Source organism: Oreochromis niloticus, linkage group LG4, assembly GCF_001858045.2.
Source record: "Oreochromis niloticus isolate F11D_XX linkage group LG4, O_niloticus_UMD_NMBU, whole genome shotgun sequence".
NCBI classification, from domain to species: Eukaryota; Metazoa; Chordata; class Actinopteri; order Cichliformes; family Cichlidae; genus Oreochromis; species Oreochromis niloticus.
In genome coordinates this window covers 35,181,285-35,205,216 of record NC_031969.2, presented here as the reverse complement: position 1 = coordinate 35,205,216, position 23,932 = coordinate 35,181,285, and the positions used below count along the sequence as shown (strand labels likewise).

General features: G+C 46.1%; 2 protein-coding genes across 7 annotated transcripts; one reads left to right on the top strand and one right to left on the bottom strand.

Moving 5' to 3' along the window:
- Positions 1–4,119: 4,119 nt before the first annotated feature.
- On the bottom strand, positions 4,120–8,511 carry ifnphi1 (interferon phi 1). Of its 2 annotated transcripts, XM_005469198.4 has the most exons (6): positions 6,859–8,511; positions 6,600–6,764; positions 5,188–5,271; positions 4,946–5,098; positions 4,650–4,727; positions 4,120–4,571 (listed from the first exon to the last, which is right to left on the bottom strand). In XM_005469198.4, exons 2-6 carry the CDS (start codon positions 6,720–6,722, stop codon positions 4,389–4,391), a joined length of 621 nt encoding a protein of 206 aa, XP_005469255.2. In that variant the 5' UTR covers positions 6,723–6,764; positions 6,859–8,511; the 3' UTR covers positions 4,120–4,388. The 2 variants fall into 2 exon arrangements, with proteins under 2 accessions (XP_005469255.2, XP_005469256.2); XM_005469199.4 differs by having other exon boundaries at positions 6,600–8,511.
- An 894-nt stretch (positions 8,512–9,405) lies between these two features.
- On the top strand, positions 9,406–23,710 carry LOC100704949 (globoside alpha-1,3-N-acetylgalactosaminyltransferase 1). Of its 5 annotated transcripts, none has more exons than XM_025906517.1 (12): positions 9,406–9,558; positions 12,004–12,049; positions 12,124–12,332; positions 13,021–13,047; positions 14,802–14,846; positions 17,380–17,445; positions 19,367–19,399; positions 19,512–19,646; positions 19,733–19,865; positions 19,951–20,146; positions 21,044–21,263; positions 21,349–23,710. In XM_025906517.1, the coding sequence occupies exons 3-12, from the start codon at positions 12,274–12,276 to the stop codon at positions 21,485–21,487; spliced, it is 1,053 nt and encodes a 350-aa protein (XP_025762302.1). In that variant the 5' UTR covers positions 9,406–9,558; positions 12,004–12,049; positions 12,124–12,273; the 3' UTR covers positions 21,488–23,710. The 5 variants fall into 5 exon arrangements, with proteins under 5 accessions (XP_025762302.1, XP_019213070.1, XP_005469254.1 ...); XM_025906518.1 differs by lacking the exon at positions 9,406–9,558 and adding an exon at positions 10,385–11,823; XM_019357525.2 differs by having other exon boundaries at positions 12,004–12,332.
- Positions 23,711–23,932: the final 222 nt, after the last annotated feature.

The window sequence follows — 23,932 nt, the reverse complement described above, 5'->3', positions numbered from 1 at the left end:
AGGCTCTTCCCGGGTGGGGGCAGATGAAGCTCCTCAAGGTTTCTGCTGGGCTTTGTCTGTTTTTGCTGTACTGTTTGTTCCTCTTTGTGAGATAACTCCTCGTTGATCTCAGCCTTGGTGTCAAGCACAGATGGATGACGTATGAAATAAAACTAGTTGGAGCTGAAAAGTTTCACCCCTGACTTGTTAAAATTAAATCCATTTGCTTTAAACAGATGCCCGCGTTCCCAAAAAATATTAAAATTGTTGATAAAATGCACTGAGTGGTCAGTACATGCTGATATAAGCCATTTATTCAGTGGATTGTCTTTAGTTTAGACCTGCGAAAGACAATGAATGGATTTTGTGTATGACCTTTTGCCCTTTTCAGAGATTGTTTTGTATGTCTTGCATAATTTTATACAACATTGTTGAGGTTTATTGTTTTCTTGTGTATAGACATCTGTCGTTTTAACCTTTGGTGCCCTCTAGGGGTTCAAAGAGTCAGGTATTGTCTCCTGTTTAGCCCTGCCTATCAAACCCTGATGAAGACTTGGAGGGTGTTGATCTGTTGCTGAACTGTTCCATGACTAAACTTGTTGGATGATCTTAAACAGACGGGGAAACTGAGCCTGTTGGCCTGACTGATGAGCAGCTGCTGGTTCAGCCTTTAGAGCCAGGCAGTGTTTTCTGATGGGCTGTGTGAGTGTGTACACAGACTCCATGTTAAACTATCTCAGCAGGATCGTTACTGCTTGTGGGATACCCACCAAAATTCACCATATTACCAGCCGACAAGGGGAGGTCCGCTGTTGTCCTGAACTCAACTGTATGTAGGACTTCCAAAGATCCACAAAGGAGTCCCACTCAGACCCACTGTTAGCAGTATAAACTCAGCCACACCCCCCATCACATCAAAAACTCCACCGACTGCACCAACAAGCTCCAGAAACTTACCCTGGATCCAGATGAACCATAGTGTCCTTTGATGTGGTCTCCCTCTTCACTTGCACACGGTTAGACCTCTGCCTTACCTCCACATGTTTTAAATACAACAAGGGTTTCTACAGACACAAACATGCATGTCCATGGGCTCCCCGGTGTCTCCTATTGTAGCCAACCTTTACATGGAGGAAGTGGAAAGAAAGGCTCTGGGCTCCAGGACAGCACCGAGCTACTGGTACAGATGTGCTGATAACACCTGGGTCAAAATCAAAACCCAACAAGTAGAATCCTTCACTGCTCACATCAACTCTGTGGATGGGAACATAAAGTTCACCAGAAAGACACAAAGATAACTGTTTGCTGTTTCTGGACTGTGCTGTGCACACTGAGGAGATTGGAAACCTGAACATTAAGTTTACTGGTTTATGTTCCTTCTATGCCAAAAGGGAAATAAAAAGGAACACACACATGTAAAGAAAGCTCTTCATACATGTGGGAACAGGACCATCATCAAATCAGCGTAGACGCACAAGAAAGAAGGTCAGACATCAACCAGGGGTAAATAAGAGGAGCACAGGCGTGGTGTGTCCTCGACACCTGAATGTGTGTGTGAAGGAAACGTGATGATGATTCCATCCCATCAAAGTAGATGCGATGCAGCGGTGATCCTGCAGTGTCCTGTCAGTATAAATGAGGTGTAATGATGACAAACACAGTCATTAATGCATGAGCACTAACAAAACTTTTCACGTGTAATGTCTGTGGTTGCTGTGAAGTGTCCACGGAGCATCCACAGAGTGTCCTCGGAGGACAGCTGGAGGACTAAAAGTGGGACTCTATCATTCATTTATTTATTTACTTTATTTTGTTGTTATTTCTTCCTATTACATTGTTATGGCCCTGGGCCAGCTGTGTATTTTTGTTGTGCTGTGTCTTTAAGACTCTACAGGTCCTTCCTGATTGGGGAGCTGATGGCGGCTGATTGGTCCCCTCTTCAGGTGGCTGTTTTTAAAAATACCCCTGCCCAGCAGTTGAGCGGCAGCGACTGACAGCAGCAGACCTGACCCTGGCTTCCAAACCTTGTGCTATTCGTGTGTGGTTCCTCAGATTTACTGAGCTTTGCAGGTAGTGTGTAGATTAGTCTTCACTTGTAAAAAGTACATTGTAAATAGACACTGACACAGACGGGGTGTGCTGCCTTATTATTTTCCTGTTCTGTTTTCTCCTGTTTATTTCAGTTAGGGAGTTAGGTGTGTCTTTTGTTTGGTTTTTGTGTTCACATAGGGTTTTAGACAGCACCTCCTCTCCTGACTTAGCTTGTTTTTGTTTGGTATTTTGGCCTTTGTTCACCCCGGAGCTTTGTTTTCAGTGTAGACAAATAAACCACTGTTCACTTAAGAAATTGGTTTTTCTGTGTATGGTTTTGGGGACCAGGGCGGGGTCACTTCCTTTTTAACCCTTATGCTACGTTCCTGTACCCCTAGACTGGGGCGTAACATACATGTATATACACATCCATAAAGACCTCAAAGAGTCAGGGTTAGATGTCCACACTGATGCTGTCTGCTCAAATGATCTTATTCTGGAGTTTTAATTTTTAGATCCAGTTGATTTGAATAACTGCATCATTAAGGACTTTACTTTTGCAGTACACATGCTCATAGTTGCAAATGAGTATTTGTCCACATCCCTTCACTGATGTTCACCGATCATCAGTAGTGATGATCGGTGTGAGCCAGCAGGGGGTGTCAGGTACTCAGTCACAGCTCAGAGTAACAGAGGTAGCTCAGAGGAGTATTCAGTGGTTGTATGGAGTAAAAGTACTAACAGATTACTCCTTCACAAGGTGGTATAGTTCTAATGTTTCTGCTCAATGAAAGGTTCCTAATAACCTCTCATATGTGCCCAAATGTGACTGCACCCATGACCACAGCAGGTAAATCCTCTCTGCAACACTCAGACTCAAACACAAGCAGTACAGTGTTTAGCAAAGAGCACATGTGCTCAGGCATCTTCTTGTAAGCAAGTGAAATCATCTCTGAAACGTGGGTTTGTCTGACCAACCAGCCTTATTCATAAAACCAATCACAGCAGGAAATCATTCCTGCCTGTGGATATCTCTGTACAACGCCTTTATCCAAAGCACAGAGGAATGGTGCAATAGCTGCAAAAATTGTAATCGCAATAGCTATAATTAGCTAAGACGGTTGGGTCAAGAGATGGCTTTTTAAGTCATGGTGTAACTTGAAGGCCTGTGGTGTGTAGTTCATTAGTAGAGAATGAGGGCCGCTTAAAGATTGAAGTATTAAGTGCTATGCCAGACTCCAGCAGCTGATGCAGAGCATGCTGATCTGCTGAAACACTTCAAGAAAAGCTTTTAGAATGAGGACAGCTCGAGCTGACCGCATACTGGCTCTCAGCATGTGTGTACTCGTATTTTTAGCAGTATTTTAGGAGGCTGACAGTTCACTGGAAATATAGCTGTTGGCTTTAAATATAGTTTGTGGTTTTATTGTTTTTATTGTAAATACATTAGTTTTAGAACTACTAACCTGGGTAACCAGGGTGCCTGCTGCCTCTTTGGCTGGTCAGAGCTTTCTCAGAACACATGGACTTCTCCTGCTCTTTGTAAAGACCGACTGATTTTAAAACTAGGCAAGGCTGAAGTCTCTTTGCTGCAGTCAGTCTGAAGTAAATACAGATGTTAAATACAAAGTTCATAAAGTTTAGTTTGCATACAAAAAACAAAAGCACCTTACCTCTTCTGTTCATCTGGACGTTTTCATTGGGAGACTTCTTCAGTCTCAGCTGACTGCAGGTTTCACCAACATTATAAACTGGACATTTACACAATGACTGACACTAGCACCACTGAATGAACAATGAGGAACAGTGAGGTCAGTTCCTTGATCTTTAACATGCAAATTGTCATGACCACTGATCAATGGTCATGAGTTGGGGCTTATCTTGTGAGGAACATCATAAAGAAACAGAAACACATCGTCCGCATAGAAATGGATCTCATTAAGAGTAAAGATCATTGTTTTATTGTTCGTGAATGCTTCTTTGCATTCTCCATCCCATCAGAGAGCAGCCCTCCATGAGCATGCTACTGATGGAGGTCTCTTCCTGTTAAAAAGGAGTTCTTCCTCCCTACAATCACTGAATGCAGCTCAGTTTAAATGAGATGGAATTTATTTCAATAACTTTAATAATTCAATAATTTTAAAAAAGTAAAACATGAAATGTTAATACAAAAAAATAAATATATAAGACCAATCTAAAGTAAAAATTCAGAGTGACAGAGTGACTAAAGACAAAGTTTCTGTACTTAAACCACTGAGTTACTCCGAAGTAACAAATAAACAAACAAACAGTGTTTGAACAAATATGTAGAAAAATAAATAAATATTCCAAATAAATACATAAATAAATACATACATAAATAAATAGAGATAGGAACATCAGAAACAGTCTTCAGATATTGTGTCAGTGTCACGTTGCTGTTGCTGTTGCTGTTGCGTTGCTGCAGAGCGCCTCCTGCTGGCAGAAGCTGGAACTCTGATGGAGGCAACGAGCAGCTCCAGCTGATCCAGGCGCAGTTTGGTTTCCTTCCTGAGCAGCTGCCACGACGCAGTACTGCAGCCCTGTACACACAGTACTACAGTTAGTACCACAGTCACAGCACACAGTAATATACTGAGTACTACAGTACTTGTACTTACAGAGCAAGACAGAGTACTGTTGGCCAGAGTCCTGTAGTAGCTCCTCAGTCTGCTGTTGGCTGGACTGTTGGTCGAAACCTGGAGACAAAAACAGTTCAGACTGAGGCTCTGAAAGGAGGTGAAGCACTGGTGTGGGAGGAGGTGAAAGGAGGTGAAGCACTGATGTGGGAGGAGGTGAAAGGAGGTGAAGCACTGGTGAAGAGGAGGCTCTGGGAAGAGGTGAAGGAGAGTGGGTGTGGGTGTATGTTTGCTCCTGTGAGTAGGCTGAAAGCAGTAAAGTGGGCGTGTCCACTCACACACGCGCTCAGTTCCGTGATCTGTCTGTGGATGACCGTCAGGAAGCCCTCCGTCTTGTCGGCGCCCCAGGGAGCGGCTGACAGGTTGTCATGGCGATACAGACAGAAAATAAGCTGCAGACTGTCTCTGATGAAAACCAGCTTTGACTCCACCTGGAGAGAGAGCGAGAGAGAGACAGGTGAGCTGCAGGCGTCTGATTGGCAGAGTGATTTGATGTCATCGATGTAAACATGTGACCTACTTCAGAGTTTCTCATTTGCTTGTAGAGATGTTTTGGGAATCGAACCGGATGACCTGAAGGGTGCTGTTCAGTCAGCTGATCGCCCTGAAACAGAGAGAGACGGCGCTTCGTTTCACCACATCGCTCTGAGCTGTCTGACCATGACGTGTTTTTAACATCCCCACATTCATGGGCTGCATCCTCCTGAGGCTGCATTTGTAGACCGATTACGTCATAGCGACGCGATGAAGGCTGTCCCAATTCATAGACTCCTCCAAATGCAGCCGACAAATGCGTCCTCCTTTTCCCCACATTTGAAGGATGGGTCGGGTGTGTCCTTCGTGGCCCACCATATCCCAGAATTCATAGCGCGGCCCAGCCAAACTCCAGTTTCCAACAATGGCGGCAGCTGCTTGGTTTTAATATTACTCTTATTAATCTTTCTGGGTCACAAAATAAACTTTTAACATATTTTCATGTGACAGTGTAGCTGTGTAAACTTCAAATATCTGCTCAGTTTATGAAGACATCACATATTTGAAAAGTGCTCCAACGTTTTCAGAGATCTCTGTTACCCACCAGCTCGATAGCTGACCGGAGCGAGAACAGCGGACTCCCGGCACATCGTTTTCAACCCCCGCGGTCTTTGGCTACTCAGGTTAAACATGATATATAAGTCACTGAGATAACTTGTAAATGTTATTGTTTGGCTTCTTTCAGTGTTTTATTTGTTCCTGAGTAAATCGGTTTGGCTGAGATTAAAGTTATAGTTTTCACACAGTTGAATAAACGTCAAACAGAGAACAGATTAAACAGAAGTGTGAGATGGTCGAGAGTTTACGCCAGTGTCCTGTTATATTTTAGATCGCAAGGAGCAGACGGCTGAGTTTATTGAACTCCACCGAGACAGCTGTGATGCAAATCTGAAGGCTAAACCGTCCAATTTCGCAGCAGCTCACTTCTGGCCTACCCGGCCTTTGGAGGACCCGGCCCACGTAGACCGCGAAGGCCGGGTCCTCGGGAGGATGCAGCCTATGAATTTGGACACCCTTTCAGTCTACACACTAAACATGTGACCTATGCTGTTTACAAATGTCCTACAGGCTCTGAGTGCATCGTTTTAGCTGTCAGTAAACCTTGTGTTGGATATTCATCATGTCTGCAGACGAATGTCTTATTTGAAGAGTTTCAGTCAGGTTTTAGAGCCCATCACAGCACAGAAACAGCTTTAGTGAAGGTTACAAATGATCTTCTTATGGCAGGAATCTCTTTATCTCTTTAACTTAATGATGTCCTGGGATAATTTCTCCAAATGTCTTCAAGGATCCTGAAAACTTTTAAAGGACCCTGGAACTGTCTCTTTGTAACTATCTAAGGAGTCCTGGAATGTTTTAAAGACCAGTTTAAGGACCTGGAGTCAGTGCTGTACTCACCATGAGAGTGAGGAGGTCCCGGGCTTCTTTGCTCGGTTGTTTGTAGTGTGTGAGCCAATCACAGCAGAGGGCAGAGGTCAGGGCGCCGCAGAGGACGAAGAGAAGGCCGGTCCAGGTGACCATGACGAAAACGATGAAGATGCTGTGCGAGAGTGTGTGTCCATGCTGGCAGCAGAGTTCAGGCTTTTATTTTACAAACAGGAAACGGAAATATTGAAAAGAAAGTCCGTCTTTCATTTTCCTTCTTGGGCAAAAGTACCTTCAGACCGGTGAGTGAGGCTGGGCGCCGATTGGTGGATCTTGCAGGTGCTGAAGGTGTGCTCAGATTATTAAAGACTGGCTAGTTTTCAGCGTTTGGACAAGAGGACGACATCAGACTCGTGTATAAACGTGTTCCTGTCACTCACATTTCACTTTATTTTACTTCCAGTGAAATAATGACAGCACACCTGAAATCAGCAGATCTGATGAGAGAGAAGAACCTGACCTTAGACCGACTCTCCTTCATATCATTATCATTATTATTATTGTTATTATTGTTATTAAAACCAACCAGAAGTGCTCTGATTGGTTAAGAAACTCAAAACAGAAACTGTAAAACATCTCTGTGCAGCGATGATGTCATTGCTTTCTCTTCCCGCTCTCACTTTCATTTTCACGTTCATGTTCTGAAAGCTGCGAGGCTGTAAACACTGAAGGAGTCCTGGAAAGTTTTGAACACGCTGTGGAGCCTCTGTGCTGAAAACACAAGTGCAGGAATTTAAACTAGACCTGTAAAATGTCAGAAACACGTCTGTCATTCTTGTCACAGTGTAGAAGCTGCAGTCAGACCAGAATACCAGGGCTGCGATAAAGCCCATTAGGCTGGATATAGAGTGGTGTACAATATACACAGAATAACAAGAGTTTGGTTGTCCTCCCTATGAAACTTGTGAAAATGACGAGGACTATCTCATTAGGCTGGCTCTTATTTCTCATTTATTCTGGATAACAGTACTCACACATGCTGTGGGTGATTTTAACGCTGATCCTTCCGACTTCTTATCCTGTCTACCAAAGTGTTACTGCTCAAAGACAGTTGCCGAATAAGTGAAGCTTGTTATACTTCATCATGGCTGGATCATTGCATCAGTACAGCTGATTGACATGCAGGATTAGAAAACATGACTGTAAGTCTGGGGTAGCAGTGTCAGACCATATACCTGTGGGTTTTACTGTAAATATGGAACAACTTCCAGCAACAACTGCTAATAATCATGTCACTAATAACACACTGCTGCCAGTGTAAGATTAGAGCATTTAGTGAAGATGACTTCTTGGTTTTTATAATAATAAAATAAATAACTAAACAACATTTATTTGCCTAAAGAATCGATTTTGAGCAGGATGTCCAACGTCAGCATCTTCAGCCTTAACATAAACTTTGTTCCTTGTATGATGATACAGTGACTGCTCTGCATGAAGGTGGTAAACCGTTTGTTGTCCAATGTAAGCACTGGGGTGGCCTAGCTCAGGTGGTATAGCATGTTGCCTACCAATCAGGAGGTTGGTGGTTTGATCCCCATCTGTTACTCTGCTCCGATGGATCCATGGGAAAATGCAGATTTTTGGAAAGCGGTAACAACTAAAAAACCACCTCTACTGTATACGGCTGAAGGAGTTTTTGGGGCAGATAATACTGCAGCACTATGGAGACAACATTACACTACACTATACAACAATGGACCTAAGAGTGTATTGACACCTGAGGTATATGAAGCCATTCATAAAGTATTTGATAGTAAAGCCTGTGGTTTGGATCACATTACTGCAGAACATCTAAGACATGCTAGTTTAAGGCTAGCTCCTGTTTCAGTGCTCTGTTTCACTGGATTTGTGATCCATGACATACCACCGCACTCAGTGTTGTGTATTTTGCTTGTCCCAGTTATTAAGGTCAAAGCTGGAAAAGGTGAGCTGTCTGGATCATTTTAGGCCAGTGTTTTATCTAAGGGTCTAGATAAGTGTGTATCTTTTCCCTGGAAAATCGGTTTGGCTTCAAGCGAAAGCATGGTACTGACAGTGTATATAAGGAAACATGTACAGGTCCAAAAATTCATCATTCCTCACAGGTTTTATTGATGCTTCTAAAGCCACAGGTTCACTGGCTTTAGATCAAGTGAATCACAGGAAGCCTTTTGGTGAATCAAACCTGGGTACATCGGGAGGGTTCTCTCTCACTGGTAGTGGTGTCAGACAGGCTGATGATGATGACAGCAGAGTAACAGTGAAGACAAAACACTGATAAACCATGTTACGTGTGTAGATGACGTGGTGTCTTCAGCCCAAGTAGTGCTGGTTTACAGCAGGTCCTTAATATCTGTACTGAATATGGTGTGTAATAGAGTGTTGGTATGTAGAGCCTGGCAGGTTACAATGTTGCCATTTCCTGTGTTTAAACTTTAAAAGAATGTTCTTAAAGTTCAGGAAACGGTAAAATACCTCCGTCACTTTATTACAATGTTGTAAGCTCTGTGCAAACACAAGTCCAGTAAACCTGTTTAAAGCATATTCACACAGCTCTATACTGCCCCCTGTGGTCATCTTACAAACAATGTAGCATGCTGAAGGTGCATGTCCCATACACCGATGCACTTCCCTAAAATACTCAGTCAGCTGTTTGTACTTTTAAAGCACTTTAAGAAGTTGATGCTCACTTTGATGCTTCTGCTAACCCTCACCGATCTCCCGTTACTCATCCATCCAAGGAAACACTGCGTGTTTGTGTAAACATTGCGCTGTGTGTAATATTCTGTGTTGTGTTGTTCAATAACGACCAAACGCATCAGACAGAAACACGGAAGCGTTTCAACATAGCACCGGGGGATTAGGGGGCGTGGCCTCGCCTCTCGCTGTGGCGGAGCAGGAAATGAAAGGTCAGACAGACGAAGACGGAGGAGAACGACCAGCGCGTGCACAGGTAGGTGCTCTCTGTCCGCCCGTGTGTGTGAGTGTGTGTCGCGCTGTTTCCGGGTTGGTTGGCCGCTCCGGGCTGGAAACGGAGAAGCGGAAACATCACGAGGTTTGGTGCCGGTACCGGGTCAGATCACAGGACCAATAATCATGTCTTATCGATTTGTGACGTCACAATATGGCTCTGCGGGGAGGGGAGGGGAAGGGAAGAGACAGGGACGACCGCTGTGTGTGTGTGTGTGTGTGTGTGTGTGTGTGTGTGTGTGTGTGCGTGCAGTGGCGGTCCTAGCCTGTTTGGCGCCCTGGGCGCAAGCAGCAGGCGCACCTCGCAAATGGAGGGCGCCCTTGCTCCCAGCAAATGGGCGATAGAAAACCGATTGGTGCCTGTGACATTCCCAATATGCGCTGGCATGATGTCGGGGCAGCATGAGTACGAGCAATTTTTTTTTTTGCCGATGCCTGTGATGCCGCCCCCCACCATGATGCCGCCCCAGGCAACCGCCCGTGTCGCCCGTATCTAAAACCGCTACTGTGTGTGTGTGTGTGTGTGTGTGTGTGTCTGATCCCAGAACAGTTATTTTACTGCACAGAACAGACTCACACACACAGACACACAGACAGACATAACTGCCTCACACATGCAGAGTGTGGGAGTGGTGTCATCCATCTTCTTCCTCGTCTCCAGGGTTAGGGGTCACGGGGGCAGCAGCCTAAGCAGAGAAGCCCGGGCCTCCCTCTCCACCTCCTCCAGCTTATCCGGGGGAACACCGAGGCGCTCCCAGGCCAGCTGAGAGATAGAATCCCTCCACTGTGTCCTGGGTCTGCACCGGGCCTCCTCCCAGTGGGACATGGCCAGAACACCTCACCCTGGAGGCATCCCTGTCAGATGCCCAAACCACCTCAACTGGCTCCTTTCAAAGCCAGGAAGTGATGTCAGAATGAGGAAATGCTCCGAGACCTTAAAACAGGAACAAATCTGTGTTTTTGGAGGGTGGGCACAGCGCTGTGGGCAGTGTTTGCACCGTGTCCATAGCATTGAGCCGTTCCCGTCTGCATGCTGCAGGTGCTCTGACCTCTGTGCCGGAGGAGGACCGAGCAGCTCAGGAAAACCGTTTACCTGTTTCTGCTAAGAGGAGCAGCTGAACATGTGATGTACTGTTAGTGACTCCAGACCAGCGAGGATCTGCTGGAGCTCAGCTCAGGAGGGAGGCACAGGCTTATGATCCTGCACAACAACAACGATTTATTATTGTGCGATCTATTGTACAATATAAAGCGCCTTGAGGCGACTTTTGTTGTGATTTGGCGCTATATAAATAAAATTCAATTGAATTGAATTGAATTGAATTGAATTGAACAACAACCATCATTTTCATAGAAACAGAGGGCTGTCATGTGAAGCGTGTGCATACCTTCATGTTGTTCTACGTGAGTGGACACAGCTCCACACCTGCATGATGAGCTGATGTCTCAAGTATTTTATTGACTAACTGAAGAATCAGAAATGAATCTTTTTGTAAATAATAAGAAATCATTAATGGTAAATAGCCTGTATTTGTATAGCGCTTATCTAGTCCCTAAGGACCCCAAAGCGCTTTACACAACCAGTCATCCACCCATTCACACACACATTCACACACTGGTGATGGCAAGCTATATTGCAGCCACAGCCACCCTGGGGCGCACTGACAGACACTGACATTAATATTCGAAGGAGAAAACAAAACTTGCGTCTTCAATGAAACATTGAAGCAAAAAAAGCTTCATTTTGGAATGCTGCAGCGGTGCTTGAATGTGGGCGGGGCTTTGAAATGGTACCGGGGGTCTTCTGTGATGTTCGCCTGAGCACGGTGTGAAGGTTTGATCTGACGACTTTGTGTTACTATGACAACAGCACACCTGTGTCAGGTGACCGCGCTCCATTTACTGCCGTGTTATTTTAGGCCGAGATAACTTCAGACTTTACGGCGCTGAAACACGCGTCTCGGTTTACAGTCGTGAAAAGAAGCTCCGTATAACGATGCGATAAGGAGGTCAGAGGTCAGAGCATACAGGAAGTCAGGGCGGGCTTTAAATGTGATCCTACAGTAACAGGTACTGCTCCCGGAGGTTGTTGGTTGGATTCCCAGTCGTGTGTGAGCAACACCCAAGTCAAAGGGAGCGTGTGTCACACGCACACACACGCATACAACCACTGCTGGAATAAGAGTTCAGTGTGTGAGCAGACAGCTCTGAGAGGAGGAGGGACTGTCTCAGGTAACCTGAGCCACAGGTGTGTACCTGCTGTACCTGCTGATCTTCTTTCTGAGACTGTAGACGTTGCTGCAGCCCCTCCATTCATTAACAAGCTGCTTTAGCTCCTCCCATCTCTCCGCTGATTGGCTGCTCCTCAAAACCTATTAAGCTTTATTAACAGTATAGATTCTCTTTCTCTCTCTCTGTCTCTCTGTAGGGTGTGGAGCTTGCTCATCCCCAACACTCGCCTCTGCGAGCAGGATGTGAGTTGCGCCTGAACACTTCAACCTGCTGATCAGGATCAGAGCTGAGCCAGTAAACGCTGCGTTCTGTGCAGACACAGAGGAGTTGGGCTGGTTTTGTTAGACTCGCTGGATCGGAAGCCGAGTGCTGGACGTGGTCTTGGTGGAGCTGGTTGGTGTGGTCCTGATCTGGACCGAGAGACCTGCGAGGATCAGGCCCGTCCCGGTCTGAGCTGGACTGAAAGATGGCCGTGCTCCACACAAAAGCTGTGACTGTGATCCTGTCTGTCACTGTGCTGCTGGGGTGAGTTCATGTACTAATACTACGTTTAATATTACTGTTAATGCAGTGTTTAGTACTGAAGCCTCTGTTCAGTCTCTGCGATGTCAGCTTTGAGCAGAGCAAACACACGAAGCGTGCTCCGGTTTCAGGCGGATCCTGCCAGGTCTGTAGCTCGGTCTGCTCAGGGCGTTTCTCTTTGTGCCCGTCAGCGCTAATCCCGTCTCTGTGTTTGAGCTCGTAGCGTTGCGTCGCGTGGTTCAGGGTTCAGAATGGCACAAAGCCTCGTGAGTGACGGCTGTTTGTTCAGGTGTGTTCAGGCTGATGACTGAAGTTTTCTGTGTTCGTGCGCTCCTATTGGTCAGCTCTATCACAAACACCTGATGATCATGTGTACAGTCCAGTAATATTCCAGTTTTACAGAATGTAACCGCTGACCTCTGCTGCTTTTATTGTGAAGGTCTGACTGAATGTGCAGGTGGAGGTCAGGACCATCGATCGGGTGTTTCTGAGACGTGTCTGTATCAGATAATCAGACATGGCCATGGGCAGTCATGGCCACGGCACCGAGGCGGCGGTCGAGTCTGAGTGTTAGCGTGTTGATGTGTTGGCAAGGAGAGGCGCTCGACCCAACGCCGTTCGGGTTAGGAACACGTTAACGAGCTAAAGGTCTGCTGATTGATTAATGATTGTGTTTGTTTGACCCCCACAGGCTGCTGTACTTGTCCCAGTACTACAGGTAACACACACACTCACACAGACACGCACGATTCCTTCCTGCTAGCTTCCTCTTTGCTAAGTCTCTGACTTTCAGAATAAAAGTCTCAGAGCTTCCTGTCTGAGTTCGAACTGCAGCTGAAACGGTCACGTGACCCAGTCTGAGCGCACGAATCTGCGTGAATGTCGGAAGCGGCATCAACACAAACCGAATGAGACGTGAAGCTGTGTTGGATTCATTGGATGATCTGAGGATGATGTCACAGCCAGGAAGTGTATTAATGTTAGGGTGACCATGCTTTGATTTCCAAAAAAGAGGAAACTTGGCCAAGTCATGAAAAACTTTATTAATACTGTTTGTCACACAGGTTTCTACAAGTCAACAAGTGCAAAAAACTGGTTCGTCACCCTAATTAATGTGTGACAACGTGACACTTCCATGTGCCGGGGCAGCCAATCAGCAGAAAGGGGCGGGTAAAGTGAGAGCTGCCGGTCAGCGCGAGGGCTAAGGAAACCTAACTGGGATTTAGCAATGAGCTAAAGTGGATGTAACGGGGGTCTGGGGATGTTTGGACCTGCTGGTCCCTGAGCTGCAGCTCGTTCACACGTTTGGCGGCTCTCTGCTCCCCATAGGCAAGCGCGAGAGCCTCCGAAGCGCCTGGATCTCAGATCTGTGAAGTGTTTTCCCACTGATGGTTTCCCTGGTTACGGCCGGCTCATGTTTGCAGGACGTCCTGTCCCTGATGTGTTTCTCTCTTCTGTGAAAACTTTTTCCATGACCTGATTTGCATTTCCGTGAAAACTCCGAGCTCACTTTCACTGGCCATGGAAATGAACTCACACGAGGCTTATGGGTTTCGTGGAAGAGTGACTCACCTGTTTCACCTGTAGCTGCAGCAGCTGCACATCCATAAGCCACACCCCTGTCAGTGTTTGATGTGTGTGGTCTGCTCAGCTGATTCCAGCATGTTCTCTCTGCGCACCCTGATCAATCAGCTTCCTGTCCACAGGCACACCGAGGGTGATGAAGGTGTGAAATAGAGCAGGTCTGGGATCAGTGTTCCTCTCTGGGAGTGCTGTGACACTCGGCTGATGGTTATGGGGGCGAGGGCAGAGTTAGGGACAGATGGCCGACACCCAAACCCTCCTTTGTTGATTTGCATTTCTCAGATTCATTTTTCTGGGATTTTCTTCCTCACGGCATCTGCAGCTGAAAGAGCAGCTGTGAGCTCTGCTTTGTGTCCTGTCGATGGAGTCGAGTTACACAGAAGGCCTTTTTGTGTCCTCTGTCTGTTTGTGCGCCTGGGCCTCACACCTGCGTCACCCCAAAGCCTCCTCGGGGCTTCCTGCACTCTGCTGTTTACTATCAGCAGGGGGCAGTGTGGGTTAGCTGACTCTGCGACGCGCCGTTCTTCGCTGTTTGACAGAAACGGCTGTTCAAGGTCAAAGGTCGTTAATAAGGCCATTGTGCAGATACAGAAGCTGGAGAAGTGTCTCCATCTTCACGGCGATAACAAGCAGACGTGTCTGATGGCACCTGACCTCGCCCCGTGCTGTGCTGACACGTGATTGGCTTGCACATTTTCTGTTCTGGCTGGTGATTGGCTGTCTGGGACATCCTTGCTTCATGCGCTCCTCTTCTTTTTCCTGCACAAATCACTGAAAGCACTCACGACAACACCGATAATAAGATGGGAGCGGGTTACCGGGATCTGATCGATAACTGGTAACCTGTCGGAGGTGGGCGGGGCTAACTGTGATCTCTGTGTCGTGCAGAATCTATCTGTCCTTTGAGGAGAAGTGGAAGACAGTGGAGGCGGGGTAAGTAAAAAGAACTCTGTGTGTGTGTCTGTGTTTGTGTTTAAGGCGGCACTGATATCAGCTTATCAGCTCTGCCCTCAGCACTGACCTTCAGCACTATCTGTTAGAATGAGTGAAGAAGGCAGGATCCTCTTCATCAGCCTCAATGTGAGGACAGAAAGAGGTGCGACCACCTGTCAGTGTCCACCTACGGAACTGTGCAAAAGTCTTGAAACGTGCAAACATACAGTGAACGAGTCCAAAGCAGAGTGAGTGATTGTAACGATCGGTGAGGTGAATGTGTGGCGTGAGCAGCTCTCGCTCTCTGCAGGAACAATGATCCCACCCCTGTAATCCCAGTAAGTAGAATAACTTGTTTCGAGAAAGATCCCAGTGATTCCAGGAATGAGGAAAAAGCTGCCGAGTGTTTTTAAAGCGAGTTACTCAGTGAATCGCTAGAGTGAAGCTCTTTAAACACGAGACGACTGAAGGCTGCTGCTTATGTCACAGTGTCAAAGTTCAGACAGCAAAAATCCACACGGTCATGTTCACGATGTTGCTGGGTTCAATGCTGCAGGTGATCATTCGAATCATGGGTAATAATGCAGCGGATCAGCTGATTTCTAACTTTTCTGAAGTACTTCACAAAAGTTCTTCCAAGCAGGAGTATGTTTTCCACGGGAATCCCCCAAACTAATCTGCTGGATATCACCGATTCGTCGTTCTCTCAGTTACAGATCATCAAATCAGGTTTATAAAGTTTAGAAAGAAAGCTGTAGTTGTTTAAATGAGTTTCTGTAAGACGTGGACACTCATTCATATTTGGTTAAAATGAGTCATGAATGAAGCTCAGAGGAATCAGAGATGTACCACAGGCCTTCAAGCTGGCAGTAGCTAGACCCAAAGAGTCAGCGCTCTTAGCTACTTACAGGCCAGATCCTTGAAAGAGTCACACAGCTAACAGGTGTTACAGGTGCTGTGCTGCAGTGGATGAAACAGATCTACAGTGGAAAGAGTTACAGCTGTCTTTATGGACTTGGTGAAAATCGCCTTATTTCGGCGAGACAGTGCGTTTCTCGCCTGAAACACATTATGGGTTTTCATTTTGTGAATAACTTGAAAATCTTAGCTCAAACAGCTGCAAAAAAATTTAAAGAAGTCCAGACGCTTTTATTTGCAAATTCCTTTGACTACGATGACCTGGATGACTGAGAACCTTCACAGACATCTACAGTGGTATGCAAAAGTTTGGACACCGCTGATCATTTTCATGTTTTTCCTTCATTGGTTGTTTTGATCAGCAATTTCATTTACATATATCATATAGCAGACAAACACAATGATATTTGAGAAGTGAAATAAAGTTTCTGTAAATCCTATAAACTTTATTTCACTTCTCAAATATCATTGTGTTTGTCTGCTATATAATATATTTAAATGAAATTGCTGATCAAAACAACCAATGATTTATGAAGGAAAAACATGTAAATGATCAGCGGTGTCCAAACTTTCGCATACCACTGTATCTAATGGACGTTGCAGGGGCCAATCTACAGGGGTGGCGTGTGCCACCCTAAAATAATCTCCTGCCACCCCAGTTTAGCATACGATTAAAATAAGCTAGCATTAGCCTGGCTACAGTTAACATTGCTGAATACACAGTGCCCCCCCCCACCACCATTAACAGTGGTTCAGCCCATAGCGCAGACCGGCTTTACTGAGAACAGGCAGTAAATCCGGTTTCAGCACGGTTGGTTGGTTGGTTGGTTGTGACTAATGGGGGGGGGGTGTTTCCTGTTTTAGCTGTTTGGTGGTTTTGTGAGCTTTAACCTCAGATTCTGGCATTTCTGGTGAAATACATTTATTTTTAAATCATTCAGGATTTAATGAATTGAAGTGATTTTATTCAAGTTAAAATTGATTTTAATCAGAAATTCGATTTTAAACCCAGCCCTACTCACTCTGTCCATCCGCCTACGCTTTCAAACGTATACACAGGTAGGCCTACAGGAATGTCTGGACCACAGCCAATCACAGAGGTCCCACCCCTGACTATCTCTGATTGGCTTCCACCACGATGTGGGCATAGTGTGTGTCTGCTGTTGACCACACGGAGACTTTCAGAGGTTTTTTTAACGGCTGGTTGCACCGCTGCGACCGAGGATGTTTTTTAGTCACACCACTGAGGAATTAGTTTCCAGTCTAGAGCCCTGTATGACTCTCTGTCTCTCTTCCACAGCATGTCTTTATCCTGTCTTCCTTCTCTCACCCCAACCGGTCGCACCAGGTGCCCGCGCCCCTCTCTGAGCCTGGTTCTGCCGGAGGTTTCTTCATGTTAAAAGGGAGTTTTTCCTTCCCACTGTCACCAAACTGCTTTCAAATAGAGGACTGTCTGATTGTTAGCTTTTCCCTGTGTTATCGTAGGGTCTTAACCTTACCATATAAACCACCTTTGCTGATCTGTGGAACTTGGTCAGTCCAGTCTAAAGGTGTTTTTAAGGTTCACAAACAGACACTGTGTGTGTGTGTGTGTGTGCGTGTGTGCATGCTGCAGATCTGCCATTGAAACCACCAAGTTCAGTCAGCCTGGTATCGATCTCCACCTGGTGTCTCCTGAGCAGTAAGTACTGTTCTTTCTAATCAGCAGCTTCTTCGCTCTGTTGCATCACAGTTTTCATCAGCAGCTTTTTTTTCCTGACAAAAACAAAACGATGCAGTATGCAAGACAAATATTATTACCATGATATGGTCAACAAATAAAAACAAGATTATTCTGACGAGACCCAATCGGACCTCATTAACTTGTAGAAAGTGATCTTAAGGTGCACATTTGATCTGCCTCCAGGAAATGGTCTTGCTAGTTCCCTGTTTCCCGTGAAAACTGATCCTGGGTGTGCAACAGATCAGAGGGCCGGTGCACTGGCCCAGGACAGGGGTCGTACCCTGAAGTCTGACCTCAGGAAATCACATGATAGGGTGGGGCTAGGTTTCACAATGAGCTCACCCAAAACCTTGGCTGATTGTGACCCACACCCGTTTTCACACCTTGGCTCATGTGATTAGGTCAAGCATCATTAGGGGGTCCATTGTCCCTCTTGGGGGGGTTCCCACTGGGTTTAAATCTGGGACTCTCCACCATTTGACCCTAGAACTGAAGAAGCTTCTCGGATGAGAGGTGAAACGTCTTCAAGCAACTAAAAGAAGTTCAGATGCTTTTCTTTCTAAGCTCCTTAGACTCCCCCTTTCATTCAAATAAATCAACACACATGATTTTCAAAAGTGTTTGACTGTGTACCACAAACCCGAATAAATCAAGTTTGCATGATTCATAGAAATATTGAGTCGATCTGATCGTTCTTTCTTGAATGAAGGGTTACTCTTTTACTGGATGTTCTCATAAATTAGCAGGGTTAGAACAGCCGTGCTGACGTCACATGTGTGTTTTGTAGTCCATTTTTTGCTGAAGTTAGTTTGTTCAGATATCTGAGCACCACTCTGCTCGCCTCTTATTCCTTATCAACTTTTCTAGCAGATGAAGTTTTCATCAGGTCATGGAAAGGTAGTGAAAGAGGCAGTTTGAGACTGTCCTCATATCTGTGAAATGTTTGCACACTTCTGGCTCCCACCTGCACATCATGCACATTTAGGTAGAAGGAGGCAGGTTTCAGTTTTCTGAATCCTCTGAGCTCCTCTGCTGAGACCATGTGACGGCTGACACCTGCTGGTCAGGAGCAGGAACTGCATGCATGTGACTGAAGATCACGGATCTTTACTTTCATTCTGATCATTCGAGTAGAGGCTGCAGGGTGCAGTTTTCAGCAGAAACACCACTAAAATATTATTCTGATTCACCTACAAAAGGCTAAAAATATTATAAAAACTTCAGCTTTACATCTGCTAACATCCGAAAGTCGGACCCGTCCTGACGTCTATGAGGGCCTGATTGAGAACTGATGGAGGGGACACTGACGTGTGGAGACGTCGCACGTCTATCGTGCATCTTGACCTTCCTGATAAACCTGGATCTGGATCAGGACCTCCTTCAGGATCTGGATCTAACTCATAAATGTGTTCCCAAAAGGTTGGTTCTGTTCATCTTTTCATCATCATCAGGTGACTCCTTCAGTTTCAGCTGGCTGCAGGTTTCCAACCTTATAAACAGGACATAAAACCAGCACCACTGATTTGCAGTGGGCTGTGAGGTCAGTGTATGATCATTAACATGCATATTTTCATGACCACTGATCAATGTCCACGAGTCCCATTCCCAGCGTTGTAGGATAGTGACAGATGTACCCTTGGGCCCCCTCCTCGATTCAGAGATGGTCTTTTCATGTAAGGAATCTCCAACTGAAAACATCCAGATGAACAGAATCAATTTTTTGGAATTTCCTTACCTGGATGATTGAGTGTGCATCAAGTCATCATAAATGCGGTCCTCTTGCAGCACTCCCTGCTGGACAAACTGAACGCACTTGGCTGCGTCAGGCTCGTGATGTTGGCTCGTATTGAACTTTGACCTCTTTGTTTTTGTGTTTCAGTCTGAAGTACAACCAGCCCAGCATCGTGCACGGGTCAGTATCTCTCTCTGTTCCTTTATGTCATGATGTTTGTATTTTTGATAAATATGATGATAATGATGGAGATGATGATGGAGATGATGATGGCGTGTCTTTGTGATGGCAGTCGTGCTGACGTGGTGACGGTGACGCCATGGTTGGCTCCCGTGGTCTGGGAGGGAACCTTCAACTCGTTTCTCCTGGACAGCATCTACAAAAGGAAGAACATCACCATTGCCGCCACTGTCTTCGCTGTCGGAAAGTTAGTGTGACATCACAACGCTCCGGTTTCCCTGCAGGCCTAAAAGCAGTGTCTCTGGCTTTACCTTTGACCTCTCCTCTGCACAGGTACATCATGTTCCTGAAGGACTTCCTGCAGACGTCTGAGGAGCACTTCTTTGTTGGCTTCAGGGTGGACTTTTACGTGTTCACCGATCGCCCCAACGAGGTGCCCAAAGTGAACATGGCGGCCGGCAGAAAGGTAAACGGATCCTGTAACCAAACGCAGCCTCTTGGCGGATTCTTTGTTTTCTGACTCCACCTCCTTCCTCCTCTTCCTCCTCCAGCTGACGGTGCGCTCGGTGCCCAGCTCAAACCGCTGGCAGGAGATCTCAGCTCGCAGGATGGAGATCATCCAGAACCTGATCGAGGAGAAGCTTCAGAACCGCGCCGACTACATCTTCTGTCTGGACGTCGACTCCAAGTTCCACGGTCGCTGGGGGGCCGAGTCGCTGGGAGAACTCGTGGCCGTGATCCATCCAGGTCTGTTTTCCCGCGCCGCCACGAAACAGTACGATATGGTAAATGGTAAATGGCCTGTATTTATATAGCGCCTTTATGGTCCCTAAGGACCCCAAAGCGCTTTACATACCCAGTCATTCACCCATTCACGCACACATTCACACACTGGTGATGGCAAGCTACGTTGTAGCCACAGCCACCCTGGGGCGCACTGACAGAGGCGATAAGGAGTTTGTGGTCGGCGTTTTAGCTCGATCAAAAACAGCACACACACATCTGAGTATTCCCACATCTGTAAACATCAGCAGAGAACCTCCCGCCCTCGCCTCCACTTCCCGAAGAAACAAAGTCTGGCTGTGGGTCTCCACGGTGACCGCCGGTCAAATGTCTCACTTATGGTCCAAACCAGCATGTAGGGTCAGAGGTTAAGGCTGTTTTGGTGTCTTAGGATGTTTTTACTGAAACATGCCAATGTCTGACCTTTGACCTATGACCTTAAGGCATTACATACTTAAACATTGTATTTTATTATCTTTATGACTGGAGCAGAATTGGCTGAAATCTTTGGCTTCTGTACAAACAATGCACAAATTTTAACAAATTTGTGCATTGTTTTACGTGATCTGGTTTCTGGAGGTCAAACTCAGTTTTTAGCCAATGTAGCTACTTAAACCATCGCAGGCCTGCTATATTGTTATAAGGTCAAAAACAGCAGGCGTTACGTTTATGGCATTATGATATGAAAACAGAAAAGGTACAGAGACATCAACCCTAAAATGGTAGCTTGATCTCCTCTGAGTACATCTCAAAAACTCTGGCCGAATTCTGAAAAAGATTTCAGGTGCGTTCAGTTCTGCTTTCTGCGGCTTCGCTCTGCCCTGGAATTTTTAGTGACATCGCTTCCACCTGTGTCTGCAGGTTACTACAGAGATGACCGCAGCAAGTTCCCCTACGAGCGGAGGCCTGCCTCCAACGCCTATGTGGCTCCCGGGGAGGGGGACTTCTACTACTGTGGAGGGGCGTTTGGGGGGTTGATGCAGGAAGTTCACCTGCTCGCCAAAACCTGCCGCAAGAACTTTGAGGATGACACCAAGAAGGGCATCGAGGCAGCTTGGCAGGAGGAGAGTCACCTGAACAGGTAGGAAAGGTGGCTGGGCAGGTGCTGGATGTGCTGGTCCTTGTTGTTATCGTTTGATGATTCTACTTCGTGCTTCTTTACTCAGGTACATGTGGATCAACAAACCCAGCAAGGTGCTGTCACCTGAGTACCTGTGGCAGGACTTCAAACCCAAAAACCCAGAGGTCCAAATCATCAGGTTCTCCGGGGTCATCAAGAACTACGCCAACATCCGACCCAACTGAACCAGACCAAACTGGACTGAACTGGGTGAAATGAGCCAGTGTAGGTCTGACTTTGGGAAAGGCCTCACACGTCTGACCTTCACCCATAATCCCTCTCAGGAATCATTTTTTAACCCCACCCCCAGACCTGCTGGATTACCTCTACTGAGCATGTACAGTTTTTAAACAATTTATGCTATTGAGTCATAGAAATGTCCCGCCCTCAGTCCTGTGCCCCGCCCACATCGGTGCTCCAGACTAGCCCCGCCTCCAGCTGCAATATAAACCAAAACAGCGACTTTAATGAAGTTTCATCAGTTTGACCTCAAATGTTCTAAAAATGACCATCTGCTACACAAAGTGCACCTGCGGCCGGGTTCACAGGGTCAGGTGAGCCTGCTGAGCAGCGAGGATTCGTCAGTTTTGAGTTTAAAAAGATTCCAGCTGAAGAAAAACAGCTGGTCCCATTCCTAGTTCCTGTGTTTTGGTTTTGTAGACAGCTGGAGCGGTTAGCGCTGCCCCCCTGAGGTCTTTGATCAAATTCATGGAACTGCGGTCAGGACATTTTCCTCTCGTTCCCCCGATTCTGAGTTTCTTTGTGCTTCCTAATGTTTGTGTTTGATTTTTTTATAACTTTTTCTACACGGAGCTGACAGGAAGCTCAGCTTCACCTGTCCAGGTAAACGTTAGGCTGTTAGGTGTGGGTTTGCTGCTTGTTTGACTGCAAAACTGTGATGTACCTGCATGTTTTTACCCACGATGCATTTTTCTAGCCTGACTAAGAGTCTCTTGGTGTGAGAAAGTGAAGGTGCACATACCTCAGTGTGCTTGCTGCTCTCATCCTGACTCGATCACCGTCTCAGGTAGTCTGTGTGACACAAGTCACAAGAATCACCAGACGTGCACACGGGACCACCTGAGGGTCTTCACGCTAACAGCGCTCGAGGTCCCGTTAACAGTTAGTAACCTGTGGGCTGTGATGGGTAGTGAGCCACAGGAGAACGGTTTAGGGTCATGTGACAACACCGGCCAATACATAGGGGTAGAAAATGTAGGCATGTCACAGTTTCAAAGCTTTTATTTTGAAACATGAACATGGTGCTGTGGGGCAGGGATGGTTCTTGGGTGCCTTTTAGCTCAGGTGCACAAACACACCTGCAGCAGGTGTGCCAGTCTGAAACGGATCTCTGCAACATGTGACCTTCATTTCCTCTGTTGTGCTGTTCTGTACATTAAGGTCCTGTGTGATATTCTCTGTGAGGGAAGCTGCTTCAGTTTATTCAAAATAAAAGTATCAGATGAACATTTTATTTATTTTTTATTTCAATCATATATTTTGCATCTTTCAGCTTGAAGCTGCTTTTTAAGCTCCATACCTCTGTAACCCGCTATTATCAGACTGTGGGCTGGGTTCTGGTTCTGGTTCCCAGACTAAACTGTCCCATCTGATTCTGATTCTCTCTGGTTCCAAATTCCTTTGACTCTCCATGAGGAAGAGGAGCTCCTGGACTCACTGGCAGCTGATGCTTGCTGCATACCTGTACCAGCTCAGACCTGACACGGAGCAGAAACCCTGGACTGGGCAGTCTATAGATACCTGTTGTACACCTGTTCAGAACTGTAGACATCATCTCGGATTTGTTATGGTCCAATGTTGTCAGTGTTTGTTTTATGTGTGACTCCTCCCACCAGAGGATGGCTGTGGGTTTTTTCCCCTTTCTCTCTTAGGAGGTGGACACCTGGGCGTGCCTGCTGAGTAGTTGGGTGGAGTCTCTTCCTGTCCTTGGATTGGATAATTGGTTGATCACCTCCAGTATTTAACTACCAGATGACAGCCACCTGGCCCCCTCTCTACTAGCCTCCACCATCCAACAAAGAGCATGTGTTTTTGATTCGTTATTTTGATAGAGTGTCTGTGCCCAGTGGTTTGCAAGTATAACCTTGTGTGTGTGTCTGGTGTTAGTACCTCAATTTTGTAAATAGCTGTAAATAGATTTGTCAAGTAGCAATCGTGTATTTTGTTCACCTTGTGTTTATTCTTCACTTCAGCAGCCTAGTAGGCGTTCTAAGCCATTTTTGTTGATTGAGTTTTCTCCTCTTTTTCATTTAGAAAGTTAGGTAAGTGAATTGTCCTTTGTTTGGTTTTCATTTGTGTAGGAAAGCGGGACCATTAGGGAGTTTTGTTTGTTATTTTTGGCACTGCTCACTGCTGAAGCAAATAAATGGCTGCTTAGCACTTTAAAAGGTACTACTGTTTGTGTTCTTGCTTGGGTGGTGCGGGAGTGGGCCAATTTCTTGTTGCCTTCAATACACGCCTAGACTAAGAACGTAACCGATTCAAGAAGCGATGCAGAAGTGCCTCCTGCCAGGATCTGAGGATAACCAACCCATTAGGTCAGATGACTTTGGACAGCCCTGATCTTTGTGTAAGTAGAGGATGAAGACCTTCCTCCAAGGATCGAGAAT